Below are 21,082 nucleotides of genomic sequence, written 5' to 3' on the forward strand. Positions count from 1 at the left end.
TAATCTTTGCTATCTCTGGAACTTTGTAAACCAGTTTCCCATAGTTGGGCTATACATCTTGCAAAGGAACATAGATGAATGTTTATTGGCAAAGCAGAAAGGTTATAGCCCAGGTAAAAACAAAGGGAGAAGAGTCAACAGGATGTCTGTTGTTTGATCTAGACTGTCTTTGGGACGCTCGCTATTTTTAAGCATTCTTCCTGTGAACCTTTTTGAACTCCCTCTCCACTGAAAATTCCTGAGAAGGGCATGCAGTTGCATATGCTAAAAATCCAGGTATTTTCCTGTGTTAATATAGCATAGTGTACAAAAACATTTGCAGCTTTTCACTTTACAAGAAGACTGCTCATCCCTTTTGTGTACCTAAGTGAAACTGTATTTTCATGCTGAGAGGAAGTGTGATATAGCTTGTACAGCCAGTGCTGAAGAATTAGGGTTTATTTTAGTCTGTACTGATTGTTGATGTGCAACTGTGAGCCAGTCCTAATGGAAAAGACCTGCCTTGGAAAGTGTTTCCTGTCCTGAATAGCTGTACCAGGCTCAGCACTGTGACTGTTGGGTGGGACTTAGTATTTGGAAGGAGATCTTGCCTTCCTGGATTGTTATCACTAGAAAAGTCTGTTTTTTAAAGCTGCATCTGTGAAGTTAACTTGGAAGTATCGTTGCAGTTCAGTAGCACTTTATTCTTGTTTAGTCATTTCAATAAGCAGCTAATCTGAATTTGCACTGTTGAGTTCCGAGCTAAGAATACAAATGTTGGAAATCCTGAAAGGTGCTCCATACTTCCAACTCTGTGTAAATTCTGCAAGCATTACATGTGCAGCAATGAGCAGGCAGTGAGATTACTTTTTTTTTAAGTCATCTAAAAGACCACCACCGCTGAACATCCATAACCATGCCTGGCAGGTTCATGAGCTTATCATGGATAGCAATTATCCTGTCACCCTGAAGGCATCTTATCCTGCATTCAGATCCCATTGTGTAGTTTTCTGTCACGTGGGATCTGGGACTTCTCTCATGTGCATCTGATTCAGTACAATGTTCTTTACTGCTGTCTGGGAGCTTCTTGTATGTGTTGCCACCTTAGGAATTGCTGCCTCTGTCAGCAGAAGTCTGGGAGTGACAATTCATATCAAGAGAAGAACTTAGTGAGGAGTCTCATAGAGATCCTTTCTTTTTTTAAAAGAAGGGCAATGAGTAAAAGCAAAATTGAGAGTCTTTGAAGTAGAATGTTTTATTGTGGCAAGTTAAAAATCTTATTTTAGAAGTTCAAAGTATAATTGATCTTTCAAAATCAATGCTGTAGATAAGTCCAGTATGGCTTCAGTGAAAATGGTAGTGGCTCTTGTGAGTTAGCCTTTGCATCCTGTTTTAGAGGGCTTTAGTCTGCAATGGTGTTCCATGAGGAGGCAGGAATACAGTTCTGTGTTTTAGGTGTTTAGCTGTTTGCTACACACTTGAAAGTCCTGGGTTTCCATGCATAAAGTGTTCAACTGCTGAGCTATCAAAGGAGTTTTGTCTTCATTTTGATACATGATCTACTTTGTAAAGATGAGGGATCTGCTGCATTGTACACTCTGCATGGGCAGAGAAGTTTTGAGTGTTGGGCTTTTTTTGCTTTTGGAGAGGGGTTGGTTTTATTTCCCTATTACTGTGCATTAGGTACAGCTTAATTCTAGAAGTAGAACAAACTGACTTTGGCATGTTCTGGCATGACTGTTCTTGTGTTCCTCCTTTCCCACAGTTTTTAGTGTTGGCATTTTTTTCATTTGTTTGTTTGAAAGCAGAAAGCTGCAGGAAATGTCATGTAAATAACTGTTCTATGCTTTAAACCCCCCAGATCATAGGTTGAGCTGACTGGAGCCAGTTTGCTAAGGCTAGTGGAATAAGATTTTTGAAATGTGTATGTAGTATGTATTTGTTCCTTAAATTCAGCTTCCATGCACCGATCTATAAAGTCTGTGAGTATTTGGGTATTGAACTTAAAGACAGAGATTGTTCAGCAAGTAGAATGTTTTTTGCAGCAAAAGCAGCCTTCAAGTCCTCCCACATATTTGTTTATGAAATTGTATTGGGTTCGTATAGCAAGGTTTTGATAGTGGGGGGGCTACAGGGGTGGCTTCTGTGAGAAGCTACTAGAAGCTTCCCCTATGTCCAACAGAGCCAATGCCAGCCGGCTCCAAGTCAGAGCTGCCACTGGCCAAGGCCAAGCCCATCAGTGACAGTTGTAGTGCCTCTGGGAGAACAGATTTAAGAGGGAAAAAAGTTGCTGTGTAACAAGATACTGCAGCCAGCTGAGAGGAGTGAGAACATGTGAGAAAAAAAACCCTGCAGACACCCAGGTCAGTGAAGGAGGAGGGGGAGGAGGTGCTCCAGGCGCCAGAGCAGAGATTCCCCTGCAGCCCATGGGGAAGACTATGGTGAGGCAGGCTGTCCCCCTGCAGCCCATGGAGGTCCATGGTGGAGCAGATATCCACCTGCAGCCCGGGGAGGACCCCATGCTGGAGTAGGTGGGTGCCCGAAGGAGGCTGTGACCCCGTGGGAAGCCCATGCTGGAGCAGGTTCCTGGCAGGACCTGCGGATTTGTGGAGAGAGGAGCCCACGCTGGAGCAGGTTTTCTGGCAGGACTTGCGACCCCACAGGGGACCCACACTGGATCAGTCTGTGCCTGAAGGACTGCAGCCCATGGAAGGGACCCATGCTAGAGAAGTCTATGGAGGACTGTCTCCCGTGGGAGGGACCCCACGCTGGAGCAGGGGAAGAGTGAGGAGTCCTGCCCCTGAGGAGGAAGGAGCAGCAGAGACAAGGTGTGACAAACTGACCCCAACCCCCATTCCCCTTCCCCCTGTGCTTCTGGGGTTGGAGAAGGTAGAGAAAATGGGGAGTGGAGTTGAACCTGGGAAGAAGGGAGGGGTGGAGGGCAGGTGTTCTAAGATTTAGTCTTTTATTTCTCATTACCCTACTCTGATTTGATTGGTAATAAATTAAAGTAATTTCCCCAAGTTGAGTCTGTTTTGCCTGTGACAGTAATTAGTGAGTGATCTCTCCCTGTCCTTATCTCAACCCACAAGCCTTTTGTTATATTTTCTCTCCCCTGTCCTGCTGAGGAGGGCAGCGATACAGCAGCTTTGGTGGGCACCTGGTGTCCAGTCAGGGTCAACCCACCACTAGCAGAACAGGCATAGTGCTGTTGGATTAAGGGCCAGAAAAAAACTATTATTCAAAGACCAATGTTAATATAGAAGTGCTTAAACCTAACTAGTGCTGTCATTGGATGTAGGACCATCACCTGTGCCTGAAGAACTCTAATTTAAATCCAGCTTTGATTATGTAAAAAAGTTTAATTGTAGTTGGTTTAAAATTGTGAGGGTTTTTAAGAACTCCAGGGTGACATGGAACCCAGGGAATTAATAATTATGAGATGACTTGAGTTGATTGGAGAATTTTAATGCTCCTGTAATGTCAAATTACAGCATACTTGAAAACGGTTTGGTCTTAATGTTGAGGTGAATGTTTTCAAGATGGTGCTGTTGTAAATGAGGACAGTAGCACTCATGCTTTAAAGTTAAGCAGGGTTGTCTGCTTCTGGTTTTGAAAAGTGGCAGCTGTCATAGTGTAGGCCAGAGGAACATTGTAAGCTGGAGGCTTGCTTGATAGGCTTGGGGCTTCTCTTGCTTCTCACTTGCTGTCCAGGAAGGGATGCAGACAGGCTTTTTCTGTAAATGTATGTTCTGCTTCCATTAAGTTTTAGCATTTGAATATGCACATCCTTCGTTTGAGACCTTCTTGTCTGGAAAGTCAAGACTTGGTGTATCAGAATTGGTCCATTGAGTATGTGCTTTCTGCATCTCTTGAGTGGATTACTAAAAGGAAGATGCAAGATGGTTTCTGCTGGTACAGCACTGCCTCTCAGAACTATGTTACTGTTAGGCCTCAAGTTCTGCAGGTCTGACTTAGTTAACCATTACTTTTTGATATGTGGGTCAAAAGAAAAAAGTCCTTTCCTCACTCCCAAACAGATGTAACTGTATTGTCTCATAACTGTGTTATCTCTGCCTGTGGTAAGATGAGTTAAAGTTAGTAAAATCATACTGAGTTTATCGAAGGGTTAGATTCGATCGAGTTTATCGAAGGGTTAGACTGACACTGCTCATGTGCTGTTTCAGACTGCTCTCTTTTAGTACCAGCAGCACTTGTATAGGCTTGAAAATACACACAAAAGCAGCAGTGTCTTGTGGTGTAACCTACAGCACTGGGATCGTTGGAAGAAACATCCATTTGAGTGGTTCAGGTGCTGTGGTTGAGGGAATACTTCCACCCTGTTTTTGTAAGGGGATTTACTTTATCCTTTTACCTAGTTTTTGTGAAAAACTAGAATTCAGTTGTGGTTTCTTTTTGGTTTTTTTTTTCCCTCCCTAGTTAATAGAAATAATGAAATGCAGGAAAAATGTAATTTTATTATTCTAGAGCATGTGTATCCTTGGGAATTTTCAAGCAAATTATAGGTATTTGCTTTTGTTATCATTCCCAGTCATTCATTCTGTTATGTTATGTATTCTCCATCTTTAGATACCTGCTTGAACAAGACTTTCCAGGCATGCGGATTGGTCCAGAGCCTACCACGGATTCTTTTATTGCTGTGATGTATGGAGATTCAGAAGGAAATATTCCTGGAAATGCCCTAGTTGTTGATCCTAAGAAGCCGTTCCGCAAACTCAGCCGCTTTGGAAATGCTTTCCTGAACAGGTGAGATCTGTTTGCTTGTTGTCTTTTGATTTTTATCTTTAAATTTCTACTTGATACCACCTTCAAGCATCAGTGGTTTTTTTTACTAAGTTTTTTCTGCTGTACTTGTTTTGAACAGCGTGGAATAAATATTCAAATACAAGCATGAACAGTGGTTCTTTAAGTGAATTAAAAAAAAGCAGTAGTAGGTAGGCTAGTACTAGCATAGAGCTGTGTAAAACTTAAAAAAAATTAAAAAGGTAAGGAGTGTTTGTATATATATTCAGTTATCAGAACAGAAAATCATTGTTAAAACCAGTTCACAGAAAACTGCTGAAATGCTCCACCAGCTAACTTGTTTGTGTAAGGCATTATGCCAGCTGGAACTCAAGATCAGTTTGGGCACAAATCTCCCTGCTCAGTGAAACTGATAGGCTAGTACTATTATTGAAAGCTACCATCCAAAAAAGGAAAAGATCTTTTCCCTTTGCTGTCTTGTTCCTTTATTCTGGTCTCACCTGAGGTCTTGGTGTAGCTCTTTAAAGTTGTGAGTTGCTGGGATATGTAAAAAGGCCTACAAGAATGGATAATATTTAATTATGCCTCCTGGATAAAGTACATATTCAAGGTGTTAAGTGTTTAACTAGCTGGTCTTCAAGCAGTCCTGTAGACCAGGATGACAGCGTTAGCTTCTGGATGGCTGCTGGGTATTGGCAAAAAAGGGGAAAGTTGTTCAGAGGCTGTGAGTATTGTCATGGGTAACTTAAGCAGCAGGCTGAATCATAGAATTGTTTAGGTTGTAAAAGACCTTTAAGATTATGAAGTCCAACTGTAAATATTTCCAGTTAAAAGTTATTAATAACTTTGTTCACTTTGTGTGAGCAATCACATTGTTTTCTTCCTGTATTTGATGGTGGCTTGACATGGAGGCTTGGTTTTGCAAGCCCATTAATCTAAATTGGTTTTCTTCTAACAATAAACCTTCCTGTTTGGCTGATAAACACTGGCGTATGTGTTAAAAGTTCATCATGTACAGTCTTATCTCTCGCTGTGCTTATTCACTGAAGAACGTTTATAGCTGCTTATAGTTGGCTTGGCTATCACTTTGCTGAGAGATAAGAATGTGTGCTCTGGGAAGCTGCAGTCAAGTCCCATTTTAAATAACAATTTTGTGGTCCAGGACCCCTTTCTGTGAGATCATTGGCTAAGTCTTGTCTTCTAGATCACTGTTCTAGTTGTCTCCTTCCCCACCATTGTGCTCTCTATGAAAAGTTAATATAATTGTACTGTAAACAGTATTTTGCACAATATTAAAATACTGACACAGAACATGGAGTAATACTAAATGTTTGTTTGGATTAATGGGTTACATAATTTTTTGGCTAAATCATCTGTCCAGCTAGTTGTGTCAGGTCCTGAATCTAGCAAGATTATTTGCTAGCTAAAAAGATGTATGTTCAAAGTAACCAACTAAATTATTCCAGTTCTTCTGGTGACTGTGGTATTGTTATATTGCAGTGCTGTAAGCAACTGTATCTTCCCCAATATTCACACTTGCTCCTTAGTTTTGCAGCAGAGGTCTAGGTGCTTATATCCCCCTAGCACTATCCTTGGCCTGCCACTATGATCATACTGCTGCTTTTTCAATACTGTCCACTCACTTCCCTTTCCTACTTTACGTAGTTGAAAATGTCTTAGGCTTTATTTTAGTATCTTTGAGTAACTTCTCCCTGTCATCTTTACCTGTGATCATACTATGTATTTTGCTTTGCCTTCTCTCATTTGCCATACTGGCAGTAACAATGCTTTATACCCAACATTATATTTTTCACTCCTGTCTTAATATATTTCTCTCTACTCCTCTCTCTCCCTCACCCCTGCTTTATTTTTTGAATGATTTCACAATCATAGTGTTTTGCTTTGTGGAAAAACTTAAGGTATTACTTTTACAAGGCTATGGACGCTTAGGCTGTGAAGTCAAGTGCCCTTTTCATCTAAATGTGACATGAAAGGAAACAGTGACTGAGGTAATGGAGAAACTAAAAACAAACAAGAAGACAGTAGCACAATCAAGGCTTGTACTTACTAATTAGCCGCATTAATTTATTGATGTTACCTTGCCTCTTTTTTCCATGACCCCTTCTTATTTCCCCCTGTATCTCATTGCTTGTGATAGATGTCTCTCTAAGGCTCCTGAGTGTAGAAACTTGTCTTTTATTTCTCCTGTGTACTTTTAAGGAAAGTTGGGGGAGAAGGGGATGGGGACAGGACATAGAATCCCCTTGGATGCTGGTTAAAATAAGTGAGGAAAGAATATTGCAGTATACCAGAAGATCACGGAAATAAATTGGTGCTGCTGAGAAGAAACATGAGGTCCTGCTCTATTCTAATGGGTATTTGAATGGACACAAAAAGGAGTATAAATTCTTACTAGATTCTCTGAGTTGTCCAAATTTAATCTAAAAAAAAAAAAAATGTGGTTACAAAGTTGTTTTCATTTTTGCAAACAATGTAACTTATTTTTGCAAGGATAGTCTAACATTGCTGGTTTTCTTTAACAATAGTTTTACAGTAATATGAAAAACATGACAGTATCAAAGGTCTAATGTGTCACAAGCAGTTAGTCACCTCATTCGCACAACTGGTTTTTTATAAAGCTTTTTTTTGTGAAGGTCTGTTGTCATTGAAGTAGATAGTATGTAGTTTTGCTTTTTGAGGCAGAACTTAAAAATCATACTTCTTACAGGTCATGTAAGAAATAGTGGTCCAGAGCCAAATCTCAGTGTCAAAAAGAGATACTCGGATACAATTAGCATTACAGTTTTAAGTTGTCTGAAATATTAGTTTTATGTAAGATTTTTAACCCGTCTGTTGTCTTTAGATTATGGATATATTCTAAAAGCTGCAGCCAGTTAATTCTGAGTTTATCCTTCTATTTCATATTCTTTTCCTGTATACTTGCCTTCTCCCTTTGCCACTAATGACTGCTGTGAAGACTTAAATGTCTTTCCATTTCTGAGGCCTGTAGTTCTCTATTTTCTTGCACAGCCTTTTCCAGCTGTCCCAGTTTGGGTGATGCCTAAGTGAAAATACTGCTGTATTGTTCAGCTGAAATAATGGTGCCTGTTGTCTTGTACGGTAGGCCTAGAAAGATCTCAGTGATACCAAAAAAGTGCTAGGCTTTCTAATAGTGATTAAAAACAAAAAAACAAACAAAATTTAGTCTTTACACTGTTCCAAATTTATGAAAGCTACTTCGTGTTGTACATACTAGTGATGTATATTTTTGTAACGGTTGACATGGTTAAATGTGTTTTCTTTGTTGCTTCTGCATGTCCACTATGCTTCCACAAAATGTGTTTGCTTTAACATAGTGTCTCCTGTAGGTTTTGGAAAGTTCAAAAAATGTTACTTTATTCAGTAGTACCTCACTGCTCTTTCAAATGCATCTCTTGAAAAGGTTAGCCTTAGTGGAAAAGTTTGCTTCAGGATTTGCAGTATTTTCTACACCTGATGTTCCACTAACCCCCCCCCCCCCCCCAAAAAAAAAAATCAAAACAAAACAAAAAAGGGTAGTGCTGTTTACATACCCTAAAGTTTTATCAGGCCAAGGTGGCTGCTGTTTCCTTATTCCCCTCTTGGGCTTCAGTGAGGGGCATAGCTGATGCTGCTGTTTCTGTTGTACCCAAGAAGAGATGCTGTGTGCTTTTGTTATAGACTTGTTACTACAAGGACACCTGAAAAACAAGGTGAAGTGAGGTGTAAAGATTTTTTTTCTTCCTGATTTCCTTTGAATGCTCTGAATCATTATCTGTCCAAAAATAGCTTCCAAATTTTGATATATCTTATGTTTTGTGTGATATTTGACTGCCTGAATTCATCTTAACTCAGATTATCTTTGATCTTAAAGTTCTTGTTTGACCTTGGTACGGTTAAAATTTGCTGTCGGTGATACCCTGTTTCTTGAGGTAGTGTGCCTTCTAAAGCGATGGGTTAACACAGGGCAGCTCTCCTATGGCCTGAGCCTGCAGCTTAACTCTGTGCTGGGCTGCCTCCCAGAGAATGGCTGCCAAGCTCTGCAGATTCACGGGAGGAGGGCAGGTTACGCTGTCTGCTTGCTAGTACGTCTTCAGCTGCTACCCCTTAAGAAGATTAAACTCTTATGCAAATCTCTTAAAGGCAGTTTATGATGAAGGGAGGTGAAGTTCTTCAGTCCTGCACTGTCCCAGAAGCATCAGGGTAGTTTGGATTTAACACACAAAGTGTTTTTTGCATAACTCTCAGAGGCCTCGTGAATTATTTATTTTTCATAATACCACCATTGAATTTGTCTCCCATCACAGAGGCAGGAGATTATTGTTTAGAGCCTGCTGTGTGTAATTTGAACTATCGATTCTGGCAGTGTTAAAGCTTTTGCTCGGTTTGTGGGAGAAATACTGTTGTTTTTCAGTCCTCTGCAAGCCCCACCTAAGGAGGGTGGTAGGTTAGAGACAGGGACTGTTCAAATGCTGCCAGACCGGGTCAGGGGGTGACTTGCCAGTAACTGGAATATAAACATGTTGTCAGTATGGCTTTCTGCCCGCTCCCCTTTTCTTTTGAATCTCTTTGAATTTGGGAAAATGTTGGAGTATCTGAAGTATTGTTTATTGTGTGTACTAGTTTTACTCCTAGCAAAATGTTTGGTTTATGCAGTCTTTTTAACATTGCATGTGTGGCCCATGTTGTCAGCTCTTGCACTGATAAAATTCCAAATTTTGCTTAGACATATATATGGTTTTATAAGGTTTTCTAGTGGTTTTTTTTTAACAGCTCTCTTTACATTTTGTTTTCTTGAACATGTATGGTTGCCAGACATAGGGGTTCATTAGGGCTTAAGAAACTTTTTTGTTAAAAATCTCACTCAAGTCTTTCTAAAAGCAGATATATGAAGGGGAGCTCTCAAGGGACAATGTACATGTGAGCTAGAGCTATTGTTAATGTTTTTTCTCTCCTCCTTTCCCACAGGTTCATGTGTTCTCAGTTACCTAACCAGGTACTGAAGAGCATCAGTATCATTGACAGCCCTGGCATTCTCTCTGGAGAGAAGCAGCGCATCAGCAGAGGTGAGTTGCAGGACTTGAAAATAAACGAGCTTACTAACTATTTTTGCTGTATTGGACAAGTCATTATCCTAATCTGTTTGAGGCCTGTTTTAGTGGTTTTGAGTGGTGGTGTGTCCCAAACTTTCTTACTACAAGGCCTGTTAAACCCATGTTTTAAGGCTGGAAGTAGGGTTTGGAATTTTCTCTCTTGAAAACTGGTGGGGCTGGGATTGCTATCATCCTGCTGCTATGGCTGCAAATGGCTATGGTTGCATGGTCTGTTGACTAATTAGTGCTTTGATGCTCCTGCGAAAAAGCCTTATTTCCATCATTTTAATTGCTTTCCACAAAGTAATAATGAATAGACTCATATATACTATTGAAGTTCATGAATGAAGAAATGTTTCATAATAGCTATAGCTCTTCAAACTGGTCATGTTTAAAAACTGAGGGGTTTGGGCTATAAATAAGGTGCTTTTATTGTAGGCACAGCTGCTAGTGTTGCTTCTTAAGGTTGCTCAGTCATGTCGTAATATAATTCTTAGTCAAAAGAGTTAAGGTAGAGGAAGAAGAAGGAATGAGTATTTTTTTAATAAAATGAAAATTCTGTGAAGAACTGAACCTTGTTTTTAACATGCTGTTTAAGAAATTAGCCTGTCTTTGAGAAACTATTAAAACAGCATCATGTAAATAACTTTCTTCCTTGTTTCCTTCAGCTGCATTTAAGTGCATGTCAGAGGTTTCTGTGGAGTTGCAAATGGTAGCAATCCAGTGTGTGGCTTATGCTGCCCTCTGTTTTCAGACCTTTGCTTAAGAAATGGAAACTTGGGAGGGGGAAGTAATCAGTTCTTTAACATACCACATCTGGCATTTTCTGAGGAAATCCTGGAATGAGCACAATATATGCCAGCTGTGCAACCATAGTTTTATCTTTACATTGCAGTGACAGAATAAGAGATTAATTTAAGACTGTGATCTAAACTATGCTTTCTTAGTAAACTGGTCTAGATGTTTCTGGATTCTTTGTTCAGTGTCTGAATGTGGTTTTTGTCCTCTTTATTGCTCATATAGTCATGTAAAGCATTCATCATGGGGTGAGCTGTCTTTTCCTGTATGTGATATATTGGTGAACTAGCAGAGATGAACAGCAATGAGTGCTTTACCTCTGTGTGAGCAAAGGCTTGAATGTTGCCAAACCAGATGAGTAAAACAAATACTGCAAGCTGGCACTCTTATTTCTAGGCAGAAATTACCACATATGTAACTAACCATCTTTAATCTTCTCATAAGATGTCCACAAAATATTTAAGTCTCAGTTTACACAGAGTCTGATAAAATCAAAGATGGTCTTAAATCTCCTATTTCTGCTTCTCTGTTATGGATTCTCCCTTTTTCCTCCACCAAGAAAAATCAGGCTCATCTTTTTCCCTCTCTGCTTCTTAAATCAAGGGAAGATGGTGCTTGGCAGCATTCAAGTATCTGCTGCCACTTCTATAACAGTGTGGAAGCAAACATGAAATAAGCAGAAAAGAAGAGCATGATATTAATATGCCACTGAAAAAGTAAGCAATTTTATGACAAAATTTGACACCATTAGGGATTGCTGTGGAAGTTAGTCCCAGACTTTGCTTGTGGGATAGTTGTGTTTCACTTCAGGTTATGTTTCACTGGTAGTCCTGTGTTTGTTGAAGGACTGTGGCTCTTCACTGCCATCTAGAATTGCTCTTGTAACTTAACATGTGACTGTTTTTCCTCTATTGCTCAGAATTCTTGATGGTATGTGCCTTGTCAATTGCTTTTATGGCCTAGCTGGCCTGCCCTTTGATATAGTAGACTTTCACCTAAGCTGACAGTGCTGAGTCATAACCTCTAACTCTTACCTGTTTTGCAGGCTTTAACTTGACTAGTTTGCATTTAATGAATTTTCTTTCAGTGTGTGAAAGATTGTCTTGAATACGTAACTTGGCATAGTTCTTTTGTCACAAATGTGGTTCTCCTGTGTGCAGTTTAATCAGTGTGGTTGTACTCTAAATAAGGTTTGGGGAGTCAGTTTTAGAGTGCTGTTCTCTCTGTGCCCCAGGTTTGCAGGGCATCTGCTGCCAAGGTTTAAGGTTTCATATACTTAGGCATCAGCATACATGAAGTACCTACAAGTCACTGTATGGACCTATTGCATGCGCTTACAATTAGGCAATACTGCGCTCACCCGTGTCTGAAATACTGCATAGTCAGATACATTTCCTCTGTATGACTTTTGGGTTGCTTATGCAGTTTTCATACAGGTGGTTTTGTGGAGGTGGAGTACAAACTTGACTTGTCCTGTGGTGCTGCACACAGCAAAGCCTGTCTGACCTGCTTCCTGCAGGAGTTGGACTGACTTTGACACATTTATGCTACAAGTCTAATTTAGCACATTTTGAGGTTTGAGTTGCTTAGATTACTTTTTAAATCACTGTGTGCCAATGTGACCAGGGTTCTACAAGATGTTTTCTGCTGTCCCTAAATGTGTCTCTGTTGGAGAAGGTTCTGTTTGTACACCTTCAGACCAACAAAGGTTTTTTCCTACAAAATGTGTGTCGTTACCTCTTACATTCACTGGCTGCTGCTCACTGAAAAAGGTTGCAGCTGGTATGCTTCACTATGGGAACTGCCATTTCCTTTCACTGTGAAGGTGGTAACAGACTTAAACATAGGGATGCTTTTCTCTGCTTGCCAGGAAAGCCTAAATACACAGGGTGATTCTTCAGAATTCCTTTTCTGACAATTTTGTATTTCAAAATTTTATAGTTCAGCAAATTTTTTAGGCTTTTGGTTTCTTTCTGTTTATGTCTTAAACTTTTGTTTTCCTTATTCTTTTTCCTTATTTCCTTATTCCTTATTCCTCTTGCTGCTATTTTCTAAATAATATATACATGATGAGATTTTTCATAATTTGGTAATGGAATATGACATTTAATAACACCTGATAAGTATTCTTAGATGCTTTCTATTCTGCACATTGTTGGTGTCTGTTCATATCTGAGTTTTTAAATTAGCTTTCTAGAAGTTTAGCTTGTTTCTAACATTGGTGAGCAGCAATTTTTCTTATTGGTGATGTTTTAATGTGTTTGATGGAAGAATAACATTACAGGACCTCAGTGTAAAACCTTCACTTTTTGCTGTTGGTGTTTTTTTCCATCTTCCCATGAGTAACTGCTTAACTATTTACCTATGAATGGATGTAACACCTGCATAATGATAGAGTTTGACAGGTATCACTAGGAGCAGGGTGTAGCAAAGCAATCAAATGTTAACTTCCAGTTTTAAAATGCAGGAAAACAGTAAAGGGACTATATAAAAATACAGGATATACACTACTTATCAGCATGTTTTATTTATAACTCTGGAAAGCATCCAGGCCATGGATGAAGGAGCTGATTGCTTTCTGAAGGGTCAAAAATACACACAGAGTGCAACATTCAAAGCTGTCTTTCTTGACACACCTTTCCCGCTCCTGTTGTTGGCAGAAGGATGTACCAGAAGCTTCCTGCCTGTCAGTTCAGGGGCTGCGTAAGTGGCTGGAGGAGAATGTGCAGACGTGTGCCAGCATTGTCCCCCGTCAGACAATGCCCGTCCCTGTGCCGCTTCTGCAGCATCACTGGTGACGTTCACAAAGCCCGTGTCAGACAGAAATGTGCGTATGGTCTGCAATATTTGGAAGGAACAACGAGAGGAGGAAGGAGAAGCAATGTCTGGCAGGGTGTGGGGAGGAGCTGCTTTTAGAAAGGGGCGGGGGGGGTTGGTAATCATGAACTGTGAGTGGCATGAAGGCAAGGGTTTCAAGTATGGGGGAAGAGCTCAGAGGAGAATGGAGGATATTGGTTAGCTTACATTTTTGGAACTGGAGTTACTTAAATACAGGTAACTTTCTCGGTTCAATCTGGCTTGTGAAAATGCAGTCATGGATTAAGTTAGGTGATGTGTATAGTTGCAGTGTTGTGTCAGGCTTTCCCTTGCAGTGAGACACTGTACGTTCCCCTTAGGATTAGTCCAGCAACAGGAGTGCAGTAAGAGTGTTGTCTGGGGTGCTGGATTGAGACAGGCTTTCGTTAACATAACTGGAAACTTCCACCCTGGACAGCAAAAAGTGCACATTTCTATGTGGGACTGAGCTCAATTTGAAAGACTGGGCAGTTTAGATGCTCACCTGTGGCAAAACATTAGAAGAACAGCAGATTGAGCAGGGGGGAAAGGCTGCTTTTATCCAAATTGTGTTGTAGCCTTGGTTTTGGTACTTAGACAGCAATGGCAGGTGGGATCACTCCGGCACCCTGCCTGCCCCTGATTCATCTGGTAAGTGGGTACTCTGCTCTGAGCTTGGAGGCTCCTCATTGCAGCCTTCATCTGAGAGGTGCCTCTTCTGCTGCACCAGTAGTGCCAGCCCCAGGGGTGGAAGAACTGGACGCTCTGCCTGTCTGTGCTCAAAGAGGATGGGTGCAGCCCATCAAGCCTCCCTGATAGTTTTCTGAATTGCAAAAGCTTTGGGAGACGGTATTAGGGCAAGTCAGAAATTATTTACCTTGGGCCCACAAGGGAAAGCCTACCATGTGTTCAAATCTTCATCACTAGCTGGCACAGAAAATTGACCCATGCTCGTACTGTACGATTGCACAGCTGTATCTTTGAGTATGGCTGGTGGCTGTCATGCATGGGGCTGGTGCTTTGCACTGTGCTAATGACACATGAGAGCTCACGATCATTCTTCCCATCGGTGTTTCCAGGACTGGTAACCCCATGCAGTTTCTCTCCAACTTTATCTCTTCCACATCGTTTCATTTTGTTCTCCTCTGTGGTCTCTGCTCAGCCCCTTACTGATGCCCAACAGCTATGCCTCTGTTGGAGGCACCAACTCTCTCCTTCCCTGCAGCTTGGGATGAGCTCAAGAACTCTGTAGTGCTGCTGGTGGATCACTGCTCCCTCTGCTCCATAGCTGGGTACAAGGGTGACTTGTGACTTTCTAATATGCATTCCAAGTAGATGTTGTACCTGGTGAGACATAGATCCTCAGACTGGATATAATTGCTGACATGAGTCGTTGGGAACAAACCTTTGAAGAATTAGCAACAGTAGAGCAGCAAGAAGCTGAGAAGTATCAACACCAAATTTTTTTGGTCAAGTTTTCCAAACTGATCAGTGTTCACCTAGTATGGCTCAACTTTGAAAGTCCTAATCCACACACAGGTACTGTATGTGACAGAATCCTAAGTGCATTGTGTCTCAGTGCTGGAATATTTAACCATGTATTACTTCTCTGTAGTTCAGATATACTCTAATGTGTAACCACTGAGTCTGTATATAAAATAGGTTCACTTCTAATGACAAATTTTTATTAAAATGAATAATTTTTTCAGATTTTTTTTGAGGTCTTTTTCTTACCCATTTTCAACAAGTCGACTTTTCTTTCTCAAAGCAAATGCCTCATTAATATTTAATTCATATTTGAAATAAATTTATTGTTAGTTAACGTAGACTGGTTGACTGTACAATTGTTTTTACAGTTCAAAATGCATCAAATGTGTGGTGGGAATTTATATATTTAACCAGCCTTATAAGTCACTTTCTCACATATCCATTTGTGGAAAACTTAATAGAATTTAACTTGCTTAATTTTGCAATTTTATGTATTTCACTTCAAGCATATTTGCTTCTACATGAGTGAAATCAGAATAGGTTATTGTGTAGGTCAGATTTGTGCACTGTTGTCACATGCAGGTGCTGTACAAGATCTCGCTTATCCCTTTCTTTCGTGCTAAATTTTTATAAAGATAAATTAACTCATACTGGTTTTGATTAGGTTGTTAGTGTGAAGTGAGAAGAGTTGTCTTCGAGCTGTATTGTGCAGCTTTTCTCCTTGCCCCCACCTTTCATCTCGGTGTTCAGCCCTTCAGGAACTGGTCACAGGAAAGAACCTGTGAAAGTACCAGAGCAGTATTATCTGGAAAGGGGATGGATTTTGCGTTCCTTACAAAGTAATCCTTTTAATGGGAAAGATTATGATGGCTTTTTTTTTTTTGTATAGCCAGTTAATGAGTCTGACCTGCATCCTTTTGGATCCTAATAACACCTTTTTAACATAGCCCTCTCCTTTCAGTTTGAGGTGTCTGTGCTGGATTTTTAGTGAAGCTTTATGATTTTTTTTTGGGGGGGGGGGGGGAGGAAGACAGGTAACTGGGGACACCTTCTTACTATTAACTAGAATTCCTGGATTTCATTTCATATCCTATTTGTAATTTTTAAAAAAAAGACTTAAGACTGAGTTCTTTCCTGTGTTGCTAAACATGCATAAGTATGCTCAGTGACAAATCTGGAGCTCACTGTTTTTTCTTATTACTTTCATGTTGTCTGCTTTTCTTGATGTTGGCCCTTATCAGGTTCTACTGAAAAGCAACTAAAGTTAATTTGCTTTTGGGTTCCCTGTTAAAGACCACCAACTTGAAGGTATAATGAATAATGACTTGACTGAACCAGCATTGTTTTAAGAAAAGCTAAGCAACTTTACAATGTCTCCATACCCTTTTATTTATACTGTTTAAAAGATGCTAGGGAGAATGAGGAAAGGTGCTTGTATCTGGACCAGGTGTATGAAGTGTTTGGATAATTAGCTCATGTATGAGTAGTCTAAGTGGGTTTTCTTTGCTGGGGGGTTGGCGGTTTAAAGGCTTATCTTGCACAGCTGAGAAATGACCAAAGACACCCTGGAGGGCTCACTGGTGGTAACTGAGCTTTCTTTGCTGTTGGCATTTAAATATATGCTGCTGGGAGCAAAACTCTTGATTCAGTTTGGGTTACTTATGCCAGTCCTTGCATTTTGACTGCTCCCTCTTTCAGCTCCGATTTCTTTCTGAGAGGAAGAGGAGGGGTGGGATGTCAGCTCACAGCTCATACATTGCTGTTCCTTACTCAAACAAAATGAGTCGCATCCATGCCAAGCCCAATGACACATCACTAGTGGTGATTCTCTGCAGATTAAATGTGTCACTTCTGAATAAGGAGTTCCTGAATACTGTTTGTCGTGTGGATTATGTACCAGCTGCACTTATAAAAGTGTTCAGACAGGTGCTATGAATATGTCTTCCTTTAAGAACATCAAAAAATTTGTTTGAGATGATCAGAAAGGTCACTGCTCGTGTTCTGTAACCTGTCACGTCCCCAAAGCCATCAGCAATGCAGGCACATTACTTGTAAATTGTATCTCTGGGTCTGCTGTGGCTGAAATAAGCAAGTGTTGCAATGCAAGGAGAGATGAGTTTAGAAATGGTTTTAAAATCCAAATAATTTTCATTGCTGACCTACGCTGGAGCGCTGCACTAACATTCCTTGTTAGTACAGATAGGCAGTGCTACAAAAGTGGCTGGTGTTCACAGTGACGAAGAGGGCTTGTGATAAGAGCCCCACAGACCTGCTTAGCTTCGGTGCTCTACAGGAGCCAGAACTCCTGAGAAGAGCAGACATGGGCCTGAGATGGTAACTCACAGCAGCACAAAAGATAATGACCTAAGAGATGAATAGCGAGGTTGAAGGAAGGGCAGTGATAAAAACAGGCAGTAATAGTGAGACTGGTCTGAGGAAATGCAGGGTACAGTTGTCCTGACCTCATTGTCCACAGATGCTCTCCTACAGGTGGTTCATCTCCTCTTTTCCCCCAGGCAGATGCTATGATCCCCTTGTTGTCTATCCCCAGCCCTACCTTCTCTGAGACTTGCTTTTCTGAATGGTAGAACTGTAATAGTGTATTCTTCCTTCAGGCTATGACTTCTGCCAAGTTCTCCAGTGGTTTGCTGAGAGGGTCGACCGCATCATCCTACTTTTTGATGCCCATAAGCTGGATATATCTGATGAGTTTTCAGAAGCTATTAAATCATTCCGGGGCCAGGATGACAAGATTCGAGTAGTGCTTAATAAGGCTGACCAAGTGGACACACAGCAGCTGATGAGGGTCTACGGTGCTCTCATGTGGTCCCTGGGAAAGGTGATCAACACTCCAGAAGTGCTGCGGGTGTACATTGGCTCCTTCTGGGCCCATCCTCTCCGAAACACAGAGAATCGGAGACTCTTTGAAGCCGAGGCACAAGATCTTTTCAAGGATATCCAGAGCCTCCCGCAGAAGGCGGCTGTGCGGAAACTCAATGATCTCATTAAGAGGGCAAGACTTGCAAAGGTAAGAAAAGATAAAAAACCTGAGATTAATTGAATGAGCAGTCTCTTCGGTATGTCCTTTCTCAGCCTTCCCAGTCTTTCTCTACCTATAAACAGTGTGTTTTTCAGCAAATGGATTGAATTGTCAGTTTTTCAAGCAAGAGGTAGCCACTCAGGATATAGAAGCAAGTAGGAGGAAGTCGAGACTTGTGCTGGGATGCCTCCCTAACTTTAGAGAAGGGTTTTGATGGGTTTTTTAGGGCATTAAAGTTACTGTTTGCTTGGTATGGGAATGATTTTTTTTTTTTAACACTGTGAAGCCAGGCAATCTTAATGTTACTTTTTGGAGATAAACTTTTTTTTTATTTAACAATAGTTGTTTTGTGAAGAATGCTTTTAAAAAAAAAAAAAAGGAGAAAAAGGGGGACGAAAAACCACAACCAAAGCTATCCACATGCAACCTTCCATATGCTTTTTTGCATATTAATACCTTAATGCATACTATCAATCAGCTGCAGTGGAAAAACACTTTGACTAAATGCATTTGTTACGCCCTAGAATACAAGATTGATTAAAAGCCTCACTCTTGGTGAAGCACAGATACTGATGAATTGGAGAGATGCTTGTGCATTAGATTGAAAATCTTGAGCCTCTCCAATTGTATCTTCTTCATTCCCAGTCACAGAGACACTTGGGTGATACAGACTTTGTGTCATCACATCCAGGAAAAAAAGCATGTCTTGTTATCCAGGAACATGAGTTACGTGCCCCACTGTAGGTAGCCCCTGTCACCATTCCCCTTGTTTTCAGCTCTGGAGGAGTACATGCATTGTGTGCAAATCACAGTCGCTAACTAGTGTGCATGGGTAGGCTGTGTGTGACAGTGCGGTGACTGTCTACAGCTGACTCTTGAAAACCTTTAAAATTTTTTTTATAGGTCTCTAGTTATCTTCGATGAATGAGTGGATGTCACTGTAAAGCTTGGTGAATTATCACCAAGTTTTAATTACCCATTTCGTAAAACCTTCCGGTTATATTTTACACTAATCTTCAGACTACCTGCTTAACAATGCTAGCTTCATCTGTCCTTTCTTCTCACAGCCTGACTAGAATAAGCTTTGGCTGCAGTCTGAAATATTTCTTTGCCTGTTTCTCTGGTTCTGCAGTGTGTTTATTTTATTGTAGCACTGCAGCTGCTGTAAGAATAACAGTTAAAAGCACTGCCAAGCTTCTCTTTGTTTTGAAAAGCTCAAGAACAAAATGAAAATTGATGATTCAAGAATTAGAATTTATCATTTGGAAAATTGGAAAAGAAGGAAAACTAACCTCAGAAATACTTGGGGAGAAAGCTGGTGGTACCGGACAGAAATTCTAATTTCCTCTGCAGTTATCAAACAGAACATCACTTGAGTTAATGCAGTTGGAATACATTTTCCTGTGGACTTCTAAGCAAAAATGAAGAGGACTTGCACTTACATTGATTAAAAAAATAGTCGTAGAGGGATGTATACCACTTCCTATGCTGGCTTGCTTAATTCTCTGAATATAATGGTACACTTAAAGGGTTGTGGGTGGGGGTTTTTTTGTGGCCTGAGCTTTAGGGCACCCCCATAGCAGTTGCTTCCTTGAAAATTCCATTTAAAGTCACATTCCTGATGATGTTGTGTTAAAAGTTGCTATGATCTCAATCTGTTTTGTCGATGTTGTTGGCAGCTTTTCACTTTCATTTGTTACAATTGTTTTGGAAGTGGAAAAGTGTCAGATGGATTGTCTTTAGGTGTTTCTATGTAATGTAAAATACAAATGGTTAAAGGTGAATATAAAATACTATGCTCATAGGGCATGTTAATTAGACAGCTGTTGAAGGGGAATAAACTGTTTATCTGCAGGAAAGCAGCAGTGTAATATTTCCAGTGTTGTCTTTCTATCGTCCAAACTGCACCTAAAGTACTGACACTCAAAAATAATTTTTTACAGCACTGCATGATACTTTTTTTGTCCTATTTCATGCCATTCTGTTCTTAATCTCTTCTAAAGCATGTACAGTAACAAACCCCAAAAGCAAACTGTTAACTTGCTGTCAAATTTGGGCATTAGGCTTTTATCCTTTTTTTTTTTTTTAAAGTTCTGTGACTCACCATTTTGAAGATGGGAACTGTTCTTATCTACAAGAAACACATGTGTGTACTGGCAGACCTTAGACTACTTAGCATACCCATGTGAAGCCGTTAGTGCTTCTGAACTATAAACGCACTTTTCTGGTTTCACTCAAAGTATTATTTTGAACATTAGATCAGTAAAATTACATACAATTACTTATAAACTCTCTTAGAAATATCCTTGTTGAATCAGATCTGTCATTCTGGAGAAAAACTCATATCTACCCTGTTACAAAATTTCATGGTTTTATGGAGAAACCCTGCTTCTTTATGCTGCGTTGTTTTTTTTCTCTTCCGTAGAAACCTAAATTTATCTGCAGTTAAAATGCATGCACTTGTTTTAGGTATGAGGAAGTGATGTGTGAAAGTTGTGATCGTAAAACGTGCAAATAAAAACTGGTTACACCATTTTTCTTTAAAAACAAAGAAATTTTTTTCTTCCAGTTTCCAGTAAGCCTCCTAAATAAGTAAGGAAAAGAATGGGAGAGCACTATACAGATTGTGTAAAGTTTGTAGAGAATACTGTAAGGCACATTCTGTCGTGTTTTGGTAGGTATTAAGTATTATACTTACACCACATCTATGTAATCCCTTTTTCCTACTGATGCTTTTTTGTGGTAGTCTGTCTTCCCCCAGTCTTCAAAATTTCAGCTTTTTATGGCTCAGTGGTTTGATAGATGCTCTTATTTTTAACCTTTTTTTCTGTGTGTGTGTGAAAATTGTAAGTAACTTCTGTTTTGGAAACAACTGCATCCTTTTTTAATGAAGAAGGACCTGAGTTCTGTAAAGATTTATCCTGTTGTGGGGGTCATTTGACTTCAGTGGTCCTGGCTGGGTCAGAGCTTAGGAAAGCAGTTTGATTATGTCAAGTTGTGATAGATGTGCACTGCTTCTAAAAGAAGGCTGCCCTTGCGCTTCCTGCTCTTGTGCAGAACGAGTGTC

General features: G+C 40.3%; 1 protein-coding gene across 1 annotated transcript in view; it reads left to right on the forward strand.

Moving 5' to 3' along the window:
- The window catches only part of EHD4 (EH domain containing 4), a 33,513-nt gene that overhangs the window by 4,172 nt on the left and 8,259 nt on the right, over positions 1 to 21,082 (forward strand). Inside the window, exons 2-4 of the mRNA XM_069784390.1 lie at positions 4,570 to 4,746; positions 9,730 to 9,827; positions 17,591 to 18,003. Of these exons, the coding sequence (XP_069640491.1) occupies positions 4,570 to 4,746; positions 9,730 to 9,827; positions 17,591 to 18,003 (688 nt within the window). The remainder of the gene's footprint in view (positions 1 to 4,569; positions 4,747 to 9,729; positions 9,828 to 17,590; positions 18,004 to 21,082) is intronic.

Source organism: Haliaeetus albicilla, chromosome 5 (genome assembly GCF_947461875.1).
Source record: "Haliaeetus albicilla chromosome 5, bHalAlb1.1, whole genome shotgun sequence".
NCBI lineage: Eukaryota > Metazoa > Chordata > Aves > Accipitriformes > Accipitridae > Haliaeetus > Haliaeetus albicilla.